General features: G+C 50.4%; 1 protein-coding gene across 1 annotated transcript in view; it reads left to right on the top strand.

Moving 5' to 3' along the window:
- Positions 1 to 13,192, top strand: part of LOC123766092 (double-stranded RNA-binding protein Staufen) — a 343,924-nt gene that overhangs the window by 60,844 nt on the left and 269,888 nt on the right. The window contains exon 5 of the mRNA XM_069321293.1: positions 4,884 to 5,189. Within this exon, the coding sequence (XP_069177394.1) occupies positions 4,884 to 5,189 (306 nt within the window). The remainder of the gene's footprint in view (positions 1 to 4,883; positions 5,190 to 13,192) is intronic.

Genomic DNA, 13,192 nt, shown 5'->3' on the forward strand with positions numbered 1-13,192 from the left:
CTGCGATAGTGGTTTTCTGAGGGGAGCCCCGTTGACTCCCTAACACTATCAAACTGACATGTGCCATACTAGTTTGGTGCCATCAGTCCTTGGAGTTAGTGCCTTCTGGGGGCCATGAGCTGGAACCTGGCTCCCTCAGAGAGGTGCAGGGAGCAATGCCCATATAAGCTCTCTACATTTAGAGTTTGGCATTTCTGCCATTGAATGGGGAAGGCATCCTATGGCCGAACAGAGGCCCAGAACTCCCCCAATAGAAAACAGCGAAACAAGCAACATATCAATCAACTAGTGCACCAGCTCGTTAGTGCCTCCCCCTCCCCCGACATGGGGGAGGGGGGGGGACCCAGCTGAGACGAGCAGGCCGCACTAACCCCGGTTCGTCGACTGGTGTGCCAGGTATCGGAAGTCCTCTCTGGCCTCAATCTTTCGTCTGGCTATGCATTTATGGCTTTGCTGGCAGTGTATGTGGTGGCCCAGGTGTTCCTATAATTCTACTGGACTGCATGCGCCTAGGGTTCCCTTTCCTAGATGCCCGGTAAGTATTTTCCTTTCGATTTAGGGTTCCCCTCACTGGGTTGTTTGGGTCTCGTTCCCGTTTGAGGCCTTCATCACCAAGTGATGAAGGCTCCCGGACAGGCCCCCAATAGGGAGCCGGTCAGCCGAGTGGACAGCACGCTGGACTTGTGATCCTGTGGTCCTGGGTTCGATCCCAGGCGCCGGCGAGAAACATTGGGCAGAGTTTCTTTCACCCTATGCACCTGTTACCTAGCAGTAAAATAGGTACCTGGGTGTTAGCCAGCTGTCACGGGCTGCTTCCTGGGGGTGGAGGCCTGGTCGAGGACCGGGCCGCGGGGACACTAAAAAGCCCCGAAATCATCTCAAGATAACCTCAAGATAACCTCAAGGTGGTCTCGTCCTTGGTGTTCGCCATGGGTCTTGGGCTTCCCGTCTTGCCCCGGTTAGGGAGTGGGTTTGTGCTGAGTGGGGCGCACTATGGGCGGTGCAGCTTGCATTCAGCGGTGGCCAAGGTTTCTCTGGGGACTGGTTAATTTGTGTTGCTTCGTGGTTCTTTTTGTTTGTTTTTAGCGCATTCTCGCTTCCTTAGCAGAGAATGGTCTGCCTAGCTTCCCATTAGGTTAGCCTGGGTTATGTTTGGTAGTCATTCTCAGTTGCCCCGAGGTTTCACGGTGACACCGGTTGCCAGTTTGCCTGCAGCAGACAGGCCTTACCGCCTTAGCTGGTCCCAGTGCCTGGGTTTCCTGTAGGGCTTAAGTACCCTGGAAATTCCCGTAGGGCTCGGGGGTACCGTGGATGTGTCTTCCGAGCCCACTCTCGCTTTGAGCAATGCTGAGGGGTGTTCGTTGCCCTTGCCTCATGGTGAAGATATGTCCATCCTGCCTCCGTCATGCTGCCTGTTGGGTCGATGATACCTATGATCCCGAGTCTTGCGGGACGTGTTTCCCGTTTGTTATTCAATTTACCAATTCCTCGTCTGAGGTTGTTAGGGATCAGGCAGCAGCTTGTTGCATGCTAGGTATTCTGTGTTGCAATGGGCCAGATTGGTTGCCCGGTTGGTAGCCCCGGAGCTGCCCCGTTTGGATTTTAGGGACCAGGATTTAGGGGGCGTTGGTTACTTCAACCTTGGTTCGGTCCTCGCCCTTGTTTCCTTCCTAGGTAAGTGTTATTCACCTTGCTCCTCCTCCCCTGCTTTCGACTCCTAAACATCTGAGGGTTTACGGGCCAGGGCAGAGTTTAGCCGGTAATGAGGCTCGGCTGGCTTCGGGGGCTGCCCCCTTTCGACTCGGGGATGAAGGTTGAACCCGAACCCGTGAGTAGCCGGCACGGTGGGTCCAGGGTTGCAATTTTCTTACCGTGTGGGGTCTGTTTTGTTATGCCTTCCTCTCTGGGTGCCTAACCCCAATCGATGCCAGATATGGAATGCCCCCCCAAGTACATGAGGTACTTGTCCAGCGTTGTTTTATATATGGCGCCATTCTATCTTACGCTTTGTTGATCTTTTTTACCTACATGCTCATAGAACATTCTATTGCGAACACATTGGCACAAAAATGAATGATGTACATAGAAAAATAATGTCAGGACAGAGAAATAAGTATAAACTTTCAAAGTGGCGTATCGCCTATGTGTCGTCGCGTCACTGATACCGGGTAACAGTGCGGCCACTTTCCACACTCTTGCGGGTGGGCCGCAACCATTATTCTACGTTTATATTCATATCAATGTGTTGGGAATTTCATTGCGAGTCCATTGATACCAAAATTAACGCTGTAGGACACGTGTGGAGGTGACAACAATCCCAAGAGTAGAAACATTTTGTTGCTGTTTGGTGCTCACGGCGAATCATCTATGTAGTTATTTATTTGGTACTGGTATCCCTATACCTTTTGTGACCTTTTTTTACTGATGTTCTTCTAGAGAATTTTATTGCGAACACATTGGTACCAAAATGAAATACGTAGCTCGAGAACTAATGTCAGAAGATTAAAAAGAGTATACACATTTTTGTTTTGCCGCTTAAACGACAAAATTGCCGCGCGCATATACCGCTTTTTTTTTTTTAACGTTAGCCGGGCATGCGAAAGTGTTAATTTCTGCCTCTCCTCTCTGCTGTGTATTTGTTTCTTGCTTGTTTGTAGTGTTCATTTGCTTGTGGGTTCTGCCTATTCTTAGTTGACCCCATTTTGTTGTCTTTTCCTCTCTGCCTCTTTCACAATTTGTTGAACCAATCCTGTTTTCTGATCCTATATCTCCATTTTAGTATGAATGTTTGTGTTCCTTTATCGTATATTTCAAAAAATTTGGCATACATCTCATTTACTTCCTTACCTAGCGACAAGTCTGCCCAATTAAAGGCATTAAAAAATTTCTAAGTTCTAAATAGTATTCTCTCTTGAAATTAAGTTTATCAGCTGTTTCAATGTCCACATTCACTTTTGTGAAACTGACAATGTTTCAGTGTCCCTGGAGGTGTGTGTTACCTCTGATAATAAGACATAAGCTCAGATACTACGGGCATTATAGTTTAACCCCTTAACTGCGTTGCCTCAAAATATGACACCCCAGCAGTGTGCAGGAAATAAATTCTCTAGAAAAAATTATTTTTTCTTTTTAAAGTGTCAAACTCTTCTCTCAGTATGGGTATGTAGAAAAAAATCGAAATTGTACTTACTTTGGCTGCTATAGAGTCCGTAAGTTGGGGGCGTGACGTCATCATTCCCTGTTCGCCCGTGACGTACGCTCCCAGGGCCAGTAGGGCGCTTGGGGCTGGGCGCACGAGTTGCCACAAATATATTTTCGTTCATTTTTTCCCACAGTTCCAAATACATTTTATTTGTTTTTACATGCTAATCCTATGTATAGTGAACACGTACACTATATTATGGCAGTAAAACATCCATACTGTCCGAAGACACTGTGTTACGTGCATGACATTTGTGTACACATATGCTGCACATATTTACTAAGTATCATGCTAATTTATGTATATATACAATCTATTTACACACAATACACTATCACACACTATATACATTCACCATCAACACAGAACACCTCGAGTGAGAGCAGCCACACCCAGCCAGTCTCCCTCACTCCAACATCTTACTCGCCAACATTGCTCCTCCCACCATATTGTTATAGTTCTTATTACACATGTTCTATATACCTATCTACATGTTTTATTTACCAGAACTATGCAAGTAAGCCGGTATTGTGTCCAAACAGTACAGTGGCCACCATACACTGCATGAAAAATCACACAGCAGACAGCAGACGACGCTATGATTACGTCACCTCCCTCACCAAAATAGCTCCTCTCAACATTCTCCTGTTGCTGTTCTTACACTATATACACACACTATATATACCCATGTACATATGTGTTGCCCATAGCGAACCACTAAGCTAGTATGGTGAGCAAAACAAGAGTGGCAGCCACACACACACAATGAGGCTACTTCAATTCTTGCCCTCCCTCCCTCACCAAAATTCCTCCTTCCACAATACTACGCACAACGCTAATTATAACCACAATCCTGCTATTATCACAATCCTGGTCCCTAATTCCTGTAAATGAATAATTGACCACACGTTTATTTTGAAAAGGCACCTAAGAAATCATTTGAAGATTCCTAGATGAACGAAATAATGCTGTGGTGCTGTGGCAAGCGCTGTGAACATCGTGAACAGCATTGAATCACTGATATTTGAACGTTGTACCCAGTCATTATCACACTCAGGCTCTTCTATAACACTATCATGGCTAAATAATACAAGTTATATATATATTTTGACATTATTAGGCGATGCTGTGGTCACACGCTGAACAGCAGTGCTGTGCGCTCATGCTGCGAGCGCCAGCCTTGGTTGCTCACACACTACTGAGGCTCCCACACCTGGGAATGTGGACCACGATTTTTTTTAAAGATGGCGTCTGTTTACAAGAGCCCTGAGGAAGCTGATGTGAACCCCATGTAGCCGCGGGAGTTTTGAATGGAACGTGAAAAATACAAATACCCAGAGGCGCGTTGTGCAAACCAGACGTGAGCCTGCAGGCGCGTTGTGCAGTTTAAGGGTTAATGCTTTACCACTAGGCAGGCAACATTGAAGTCAGGTTATGTTCATGACACAATCTGAGTGTAATTGGTAATTGTGTAATTACCATCTAAGAAAATTACACAATGATTAAGTTGTGTGTGTGTTGTGTGTTTACATTCATTACATGCTTCATATCCATATTCATGTTTAATAAGGATGCACATGTTTCAGAAGCTCAAATAACCTATTAAAAAAATGCCATTTTAGGTAAGGATGAGGTAGTCTCTACTTGTATGGATAACTCGACTATTATATTGTTTTATTAGGTACATCAACAACCCATGCCCCAGACAATGCAACATCAGCAACAACATCAGCAGCAGCAACAGCAGCCACCTCAACAACAGCCTCCACAGCTACAACAGCAACAACAGCAGCAGCAGCAAGATATTATAGTAAATGGCGGCATGGTAGGCATGAATTCTACTGGCAATGGTGTTGTGAACGTGGGCGGGTCCTCACCTACACACTCCTCGTCTATGGCATGTGTTGGTATGACCGGAGACTCCTCAGCCACCAGTAAAGAGAAAACACCAATGTGTCTTATCAACGAGCTTGCTAGATACAATAAGGTATTATTATTTATGATGTATTGATATAGTTCTTGTCATCAGTAATATACTGGTCATCTTTGATGTGAGAGTAAATTGCTCATTTTCTGTAAATCTTATGCTAGACATTTTAGCTTAACAAATTGGTTCATTTGATTAAAACAATTTATAGTCAAATCCTGTATATGAGAATGAGAAAATTTAGACATTGTGCCAAGGTTTGTTGAGAAGAAATGTTCTTTTAAACTACTTTTATATATTTTGTAATGGTTATGAAAGTACTTGTACTTACAAAAACAGAAGTGTTTAGTAGAATTGTGGTATTACAGCATTCTTTTGTAAAGAGCATATTGATTTTGCTGCTGACACACTATAACACTGATTCACACTGGTGGGTTGCGACACCCTTGAGGTCAAGAATGTTTTCTGAAGGGGGCTGTTGCAGAACCAAAATTTGGGGTATATTTGAATCGTCGAGAATTAGCAGGCGGTGAGTATTCCGTCTAGGCTTTTTTTTTTTTAATTTTAGACCCGTAAATTTTTAAAATTTTTTTAAATGGCCAGTGAACACTTTACATGTAAAGTTTATCATCTTTGCCACCATCAGGGAAGCACCCAGAAAGATAGTAGAATCGAAACAAACTATTGAATGATTGTAAAATGAGACCAAAGCCCCAACATTGCATAAAGAACTCTCCGACAATAAAAACAAAACCAGAATTTGGTGAAAATGTTTACCCCTCTAGCTTACCCCACCTTTTTCCCTTATTTGGGGGGGGGGGGAGCCAGTCCGGGTCAACCGGGCCACTCGCCATTCAGTTCCATACAGATGTCTGTGCATGGTAGTTGTCTTCACTCTGGCTCTGGTCTCTTGTTTTCATGTGGTGTTTTGCCATTGAGTCTGTTCTCTTACTTGGGTGTTGTACATGATCCAGGAGTTTAGTGTACTGGAGCTGCATGTGCTCAGGGTTTGCTTCCCTGTGCACTCTGTAAGTACTACCCTTGTGTGGTAAGGGTTATCAGCCCTGGGGAGTTTGGGCAACACTCCCATTAGTGGACATCCTCGCCTGGGGTGGTCCTCACCCTTCAGGTAAGCTGGTGGTCTGGGACTGACTGTCTTTCCTAGGGTTGGGAGTGTTAGTTGGCTGGTGGGGTGCACTATGGTTGGCACGACCAGTTACTTATTTAACACAAGGTGCACCAATGTTTTCTTCCGGGCTGCTCGTTTGCTGCGGTTGGGATGGGGGGTGATGGGGGTGCTTTGATTTCTTGTTTTCATTGGCATTTTGTATGTTTTTGCTTAGGGGTTCTGCCATTCACCTTTTTTGGTATGCCTATGATGTGAGCTGTTGAAACTCATTCCTTGCTGCCCCCTCGACTTTTCCTTTGGCTTCTGGTAGCTTGGTTGCCTGCATCGACAGGGTTTACCAGCATAGCAGACCACCAATGCCTGTGCTTCCTGCAGGCCCTGGAAAACCTACTACGGGCTCAATTGTACTATGGATGCCTCTTCAGAGCCCGCTCTCGCCGTGTGCGAAGTTGAGGGTAGTTCGTCGCTTTTGCCATATCTGCAGGCTGGACAGGCGAGAGGTGCTTACTGTGTTGCAGGATTGGAGGAAATCCTGTGTTACTCTTCTCCTTGTGATTTCTGTACAGTGGGTCATGTGTAGCTCTATGCTTCTTCCCTTATCTTGAGGTTATCTTGAGATGATTTCGGGGCTTAGCGTCCCCATGGCCCAGTCATCGACCAGGCCTCCTTTTGTTACACACCCGCAGGAAGCAGCCCATAGCAGCTGTCTTAACTCCCAGGTACCTATTTACTGCTAGGTGTACAGAGGCATCAGGGTGAAAGAAACTGCCCATTTGTTTTCCTCTCCACCGGGGATCAAACCTGGAACCTCAGGACTACGAATCCGAAGCGCTGTCCACTCAGCTGTCAGGCCCATACCCCATATCCCTCGTGTCAGCTGGTTTTGATGGGGTTCTGTGCTTTCACTTGTGGCTTTGCAGAAAGTGTGGGGTCGTTCGGCTTGACTTCTTTTGCAGGGGTTCTGCCTTCTTCTTTGGGCATATTTTCCCCTCAGTTAGCTGCTTCCTTCCTTCGAGTGGGGTGTTTTCATGTTCGCCTCCCATCTCATGTGTTAGTGAGCCGTGCTGCCCCGGTCTTTAGACTCAGCGTGAGCCCTGGCTTTTCCCTCTGCTTCTTCCCATTTGTTCCTTACGGATTTTTCCCAGTTGTCTGCTGCTGCTCATGTTGTGATTTTTTTGCTGCACTCTTGTGTCATTGTGAGGGATAGTCTCACTGCCCTGGCGGTTGGTTGAGTCAGAGTCTTGGCTGCTGTTTGTTGTGGTGGGTCTTCTCTGGTGTTGGCAGCCAGGTCGGTTGCGCTTTCCCTAGCCTTGTCTTTTCTGTGGAGGGAGCCCTGTCGCCTCCCTGAAGCTATTGGACTGATATTAGCTAATATTAGTATGGGGCTTCAGTCACATGGAGTTGTCATGCCTACTGGAGACCACTAGCCAGAACATGGTTCCCCTCAGAGTGACGCATGGAGCAATGGCCTATGAAACTCATGTATGAAAGTATTAATTTCTGCCATTGACCGGGGTTGAGCACCCAGAAAGATAGGTGCTTCAAAACAGACCCCCTCCTGGTAGATATTGCAACCTGATACCAAAGAGATGCTAGAAACCTTACCCTAAGAAAAACAAACTAACCGAGTCTGTTCCCCCACAGGGGACGGGGACAATCTATTCCACCACAGGGGACAGGGTCAGTCTGTTGCACCACAGGGGACAGGGACTGTCTAAACAAGCAACACTGTCATCACACCGCATGCCTCTTGTTCGTGCTGACCGGATGTGGACCTCTTTGCGCCAGCTTGGTCGAGGCGTCTTCCGGTATATGCAGCGCCCTTTCCCGACTGGGAGGCCGTCGGGGTCGATGCCTTTCGGCTGGACTGGTCGAGGTGGGGGTTACTTGTACCTCTTCCCCACCGGTTTGGTTGTTGCTCTAAGTTCTGGCTCGCTTGGAGACTTACCAGGGGAGGGTAGTCCTGTTGGCCCCTTAGTGGCCGGCCCAGCTCTGGTTTCAGGCACTGCTTGCTCAATGTCCGAACCCGAGGGTCTTCTATCGGCTCCGCCTCTTTCAGCAGATCTGTCCAGTCCGATACGTGACTGGTTTGATCTTCTCCTCCGCTCTGCACGTCTGGTCTTTTTGACGCAGGTTTATCGCCACTTACGTGAAGCCACCTCTTGTGGCTTCATTGATGGTGTCCCATCTGCGAGTCTCGTCTCGGCGGCAGTATGAAGTTTCCTGGCAGTCCTTTCGGTAATTTTTGTCTCTTCGTAGGTTGTCTTTGATTTCTGGCCAGGTTGTTTTGTTCTTTCTCTTTTGGTTGTTTGAGGACTCTCATCATAAGCTGAATACTGTCGCCTCTTATTGTGTGGAGTTGGCGGAGCCATTTCTGCTTGCGTTATGGGTGGACGTCGCTTCTGCTTTGTTCTGCAAGCTTTCTCTGGCATTGTTTTATCTCTGGCCTGTTCATGCATCTTCTGGTCTTCAGACGGGGTGCTCTTTTTTTTCTCTATCCTCCTTGGTTTGTTTTTGCCCCTTCGGTTCAGTACTATTTTTCTAAAACATTTTTTTCTTGTTGGCATTGGCCTCTGGGGGTCGGGTCGGGGAACTTCATGCTTTCCTCCGTCTCAGGGGTTTCTGCTCTTTCGGTCCTGGAGGTTGTATTGTTTGCAGTCGTCTCCATTTCTGGCGAAGATTGAGACTGTTGCTTTCCGGAGGGGTCTTTGGGTTGTTGATGCTTTGTTCTTTCGGCTGGGGGTGCATCATGTTTTGTGTCCAGTTGCGGCTCTTCGCCGTTATTTGCACGCCACGGCCTCCGTGGCAGGAAATGCGCTTTAGGTGGACACGGTTTTCCTTCTTTACTGTTCCAGGGTGCAGGCCTCCCAGGTCGTCTGCAGGATTATTCGATCCAGCCAGCCTGCGGTCTATCCCCGTGCCCACGATGTTCGTAAGTTCGCGGCTTTGGCTGTTGATTTTGGCATTATATCTTGGGCTGACATTCAGCATGAGGCTTTTTGAGGTCAAACAGGGTCCTGGCCGCACGGTACTTTGTTCCTGGCCGCACGGTATCTCATTAATGTTCTTGGCCCTACTCGGGTGTGTGTAGCCTTGGGTCGCAGGTTGCAGCCAGTTGTGTCAATTTAAAGTTGAGGAGCGAGTGACAGCCACCTTCCAGTTGTCCCTCTTTTTCTTCCTCAAAGTCCCTCTTTTACTTTATCTTTGGTTAGGTAGCTCGGGGAGCCGAAGGGGCTCTCCACTGAAAACCTGTGTTGAGTGTAATGAAACGCCATTGTCTGGGTGAGACCTGGAGGCTTCCCTCCTTGTTGTCGACCAGACCAGGCGAGGAGACTTGATCAACACCCGCCTGGAATTTTAAGCCCTGAAAACACCTCAAGGTAACCTCCCCGGCATACCTTCCTCCCTCTGGTCGTTTTCTTTTTCTTTCGATTTTGACATTCAGCCTCTGAACTGGGGTAGGCTAACTGGTGTGGGAGGTCTGGGACTACCCTTTTTTCCTCCTGGGGAGGGAGGGAGGGAGGGAGGGGTGACGCAGACAGCGGCGCAGCGGCTGTGGTGACGTTATTCTTGTTTGCTTGTTTTCGATTGGGGAATTCTGTTTGCTTGTTCAGTTTTCGGTTTTGCAATTTTTAACCAGTCGTAGTTTGTTTTCGAAGTCCTACCTTTCTGGGTGCCTGACTTGGTAGATAGCATAGACTGCTTCCAATTACTTGGGGGGTGTCTATAGGCCATTGCTCCTCGTGCCTCTCTTGAGAGGGCCAGGTTCTGGCGCTGGTCCCTGGTAGGCCTAGAACTCTTATCAATTGACTGTTGCCATGGTCTAATATACACACATCAACCAAGTATAGTTTCGGGGAGCCTCCGGGTTTCGCCCAGAAAATGGCGTTTCATTATATTCAACGCTGTTTTCTGGGGGGAGCCCCGTCGGCTCCCCGGAGCTATCCCAGGCTGATATGTTAATGTCAGACTTTGGCATCAGTCATGTGTATGGAGTTCTTAGGCCTACCGGGGACCACGGCCAGAACCGGGCCCCCTCAGAGAGGCAAGGGGAGCAATGGCCTATAGAAGCCCCCGTGTAGTTGGAAGCATTCTATGTCTGCCATCGACCGGAACAGGCACCCAGAAAGGTAAGCGCCCCAAAACAAACCCCTATTCTGGTTAAAATTGCTACCTAAAACCGAACTAGTGGATAGAACTCCCCAACCGAAAACAAGCAAACTAGTGTGACGTCACACACTACCGCGCCGCTGTCTGCGCAGCTCCCCCCTCCCCGGGAGGGGGAAGGGGGAGCCCCAGACCCCCCGCGCCGGCTACCCACACCTCAGTTCTTGAGGCTGATGCTATAGGCGATGGTCATGTGCTCTGGCTCCGGTGTCGCTACTGCACTGTGCTTTGTGTGTGGTGTTAGTTTTGTGGGTGCGAGAGCCAGGAGTTATCTTCAGTACTCGGGCTGCATGCGCCTAGGGCTGCCTTCCCTAGGTGCCCTGTAAGTACTGCCCTTGGGGCTACCTTCCACAGGCTCCTCGGGGTCTGCCTCTGCTGGTCCGTTTTACCTTTCGGTTTTTCGGCCGCCTGTTGGGCTCTTGGGTGTTCTGTTCTCCCTTGTTACCGGCAGGTAAGGGGCAGTTTGCACTGGTAGGGGCGCAGGGTGCTGCTCAGCTTGTATTTCCCGACATCGCGGCCGGCTCTGTTCCTTGGGGTTCGCTGTCCTCTTGCGGGGTTTTGTTTTTCTTTTTGTTTTTGCCTGGTGGGGGGTTCTGTCATTTTATTCGGTTTGTTTTTGCCCTTCCACTGTTCTCCTCGGTGGCGCCCCCTGCTAGGTCCCCGTGAGTGTACACGTCCCTGGGGTTCAGCTTTAGAAGTTTGCTTGGTAGTTTTGGGCGCCGGTTTGCAGCACCCTGCCTGGGACTACCTGAGCGCGAGTCCTCTTAAAGTAAACGCTCAGGACCCTGGGAATCCCCTAGGGGGCGCGTGGGTCCGATGGATGTGACCCCGGAGTCCCCACTCGCTATGTGCGAGTTTGAGGGTTGCTCGGTCCCCTTGTCTCAGGGTGACCCTCATTGTTTTTGCCTCTGCCACGCTGCCTGTTGGGTCGGTGATACTTTCGACCCTGAGTCCTGTGAGTGTTGCTGCTTGCTTGTGACTCAATTTACCCAATCCTCTGATGATTCTATTCGGGTACGGGCGGCACGTGCGTTGTAGTCTAGGTTTCGTCTGTTGCAACGCGCTCGGTTGGTTGCTTCCCCGGATGCCCCAGGGCTGCCCCGCTTTGCTTTTCGAGACCCGGACTTGGGGGTGGGGGTCGCTTCGATCCTGGTTCAGTCCGCACCTCCTCGTCCTTCCCCTTCTGTTCGTTCTGGTCCCCCGCCCCTGCTTCCGGCCCCGAAGCATCTGAGGGTTTCGGGGTCGGAGCAGGGGTTACTTGATCTCGAGACTCGGGCAGCTTCGGGGGTTGCCCCTTCCGGGGGGGCGGCAGAGGCATTCGAGTCTTGTCTCCCGGCCGAAGCTTCAGGGTCTGACCAGTGGGCCCCCCTTCCTCCAGCTTTTTCGGCTGCTCCGTCCTTGTCTTGTGGGGTCGGGGCTTGGGGAGAGGACTCGGCCTCGGGTCCTGTGGTGACGGACCTCGAGGCTGGGGAGGGGCTGACTTGGGGGCCTTGGGCCCCGCTGGACCCCGCCTGGGTTTTTCTTCCCACTGAGCGGGGCTTATTGTTACAAGGAGTGGGGTTTTTTCCCCCCCTCTGTGTACGAGTTGGATTTGGTGTCGGCCCCTCCCCGGGTTCGGTTCCGTGTTCCCCCGGGTACGTCGGTTCCGTCCTTCCGGAGGTTTTCGGCTTATCGCATCCAACCTGGTGTGGTGCGAGCGGCCTTTGCGGCTTACCTCCTGCGTGACCCGGATTATGCCTCGGAAATGGATCCGTCCACGTTCAGGTTTGGGACTTCGTTCCCTTTCTGGCTCCGTTACGAGGTTCCGGAGTCGTCCTGGCTAGCAGACTGCCCCTTGTTTGGTCTGGATTCCTGGCATTCCTTCTGTCGTTCCCGCACGCTGGAGTGGCGGGAAGCTTCCACGGTGCTTCAGGTTTTCCTGGGGGGTGAACGTGAGTACCTGAATGAGTGCTTGTTTGCCCCAGCCCTTCCCCGCGATGTGGGCGTTATTCAGCTCCATGTGCAGGTTCCCTCCCTTTCGGCGGCGCTCGTGGCGGAGGACTTGCGCGCTCGGGGCCTTTTGTGTTCGGCCTTGCGGTTCTTTTCCCTCCTGGAGCTGTCTTCGGATTGGCTCGTGGAGGATGTGGGGATGCTTGGGTCCGTCCCGGGGTCCGGCACCTTGTCCTCGGCTGCGCGTTCGTCGGCTGCCTTGTTGAAGCTGTTCACGCCGATTTTGCGGGATGCGGTTTCCCTGTTCTATGCTTCCCGTCTCGCGTGTCGGCAGGCGGTGCTGGGTTCCTCCGTGGAATCTGCTTGGGCTCTGGCTCTTAGGCGTTCTTCACCTTTTTGTCCTCTCCTGTTTGGGGAGTCGGCCGTGGCGCAGTTTATTCAGGCTGCGTCGGCGGCTTGTCGTCCGATGTCGGACTTGTTGGTTTTCTGGGGGTCCCGGGGTGGGTCTTCCCGGAAAGGTCGTGCCAGGGCTCGGGGTTCCTCTCGTCGTGGTAGGTCTCTGGTGTCAGGTTTGGGGTTGGCTCCTCCTGCGGACCCTCCCTCGTCTGGTCGGCGCGGTGTTCGCGCTGTCCGGGGTTCTGGGTCTCGTAAGGGTCGCCGGCCCTTTCGCGGTTTGCCCCCTTGACGGGGCGATGGGGGGGCGGCTTGCGCTGTTCGCCCGCGCCTGGTCCCACGATTCGTGGGCCTTTCGGGTCGTGTCTCGCGGCCTGCGGTGGCGTTGGGTGGCCCCTCCCCCCTTTGGGGGGTCGGGGCTGGCAGGGCAGGCTTCTTCCCCTGC

The sequence above is a fragment of the Procambarus clarkii genome, chromosome 9 (genome assembly GCF_040958095.1).
Source record: "Procambarus clarkii isolate CNS0578487 chromosome 9, FALCON_Pclarkii_2.0, whole genome shotgun sequence".
Classification (NCBI taxonomy): domain Eukaryota; kingdom Metazoa; phylum Arthropoda; class Malacostraca; order Decapoda; family Cambaridae; genus Procambarus; species Procambarus clarkii.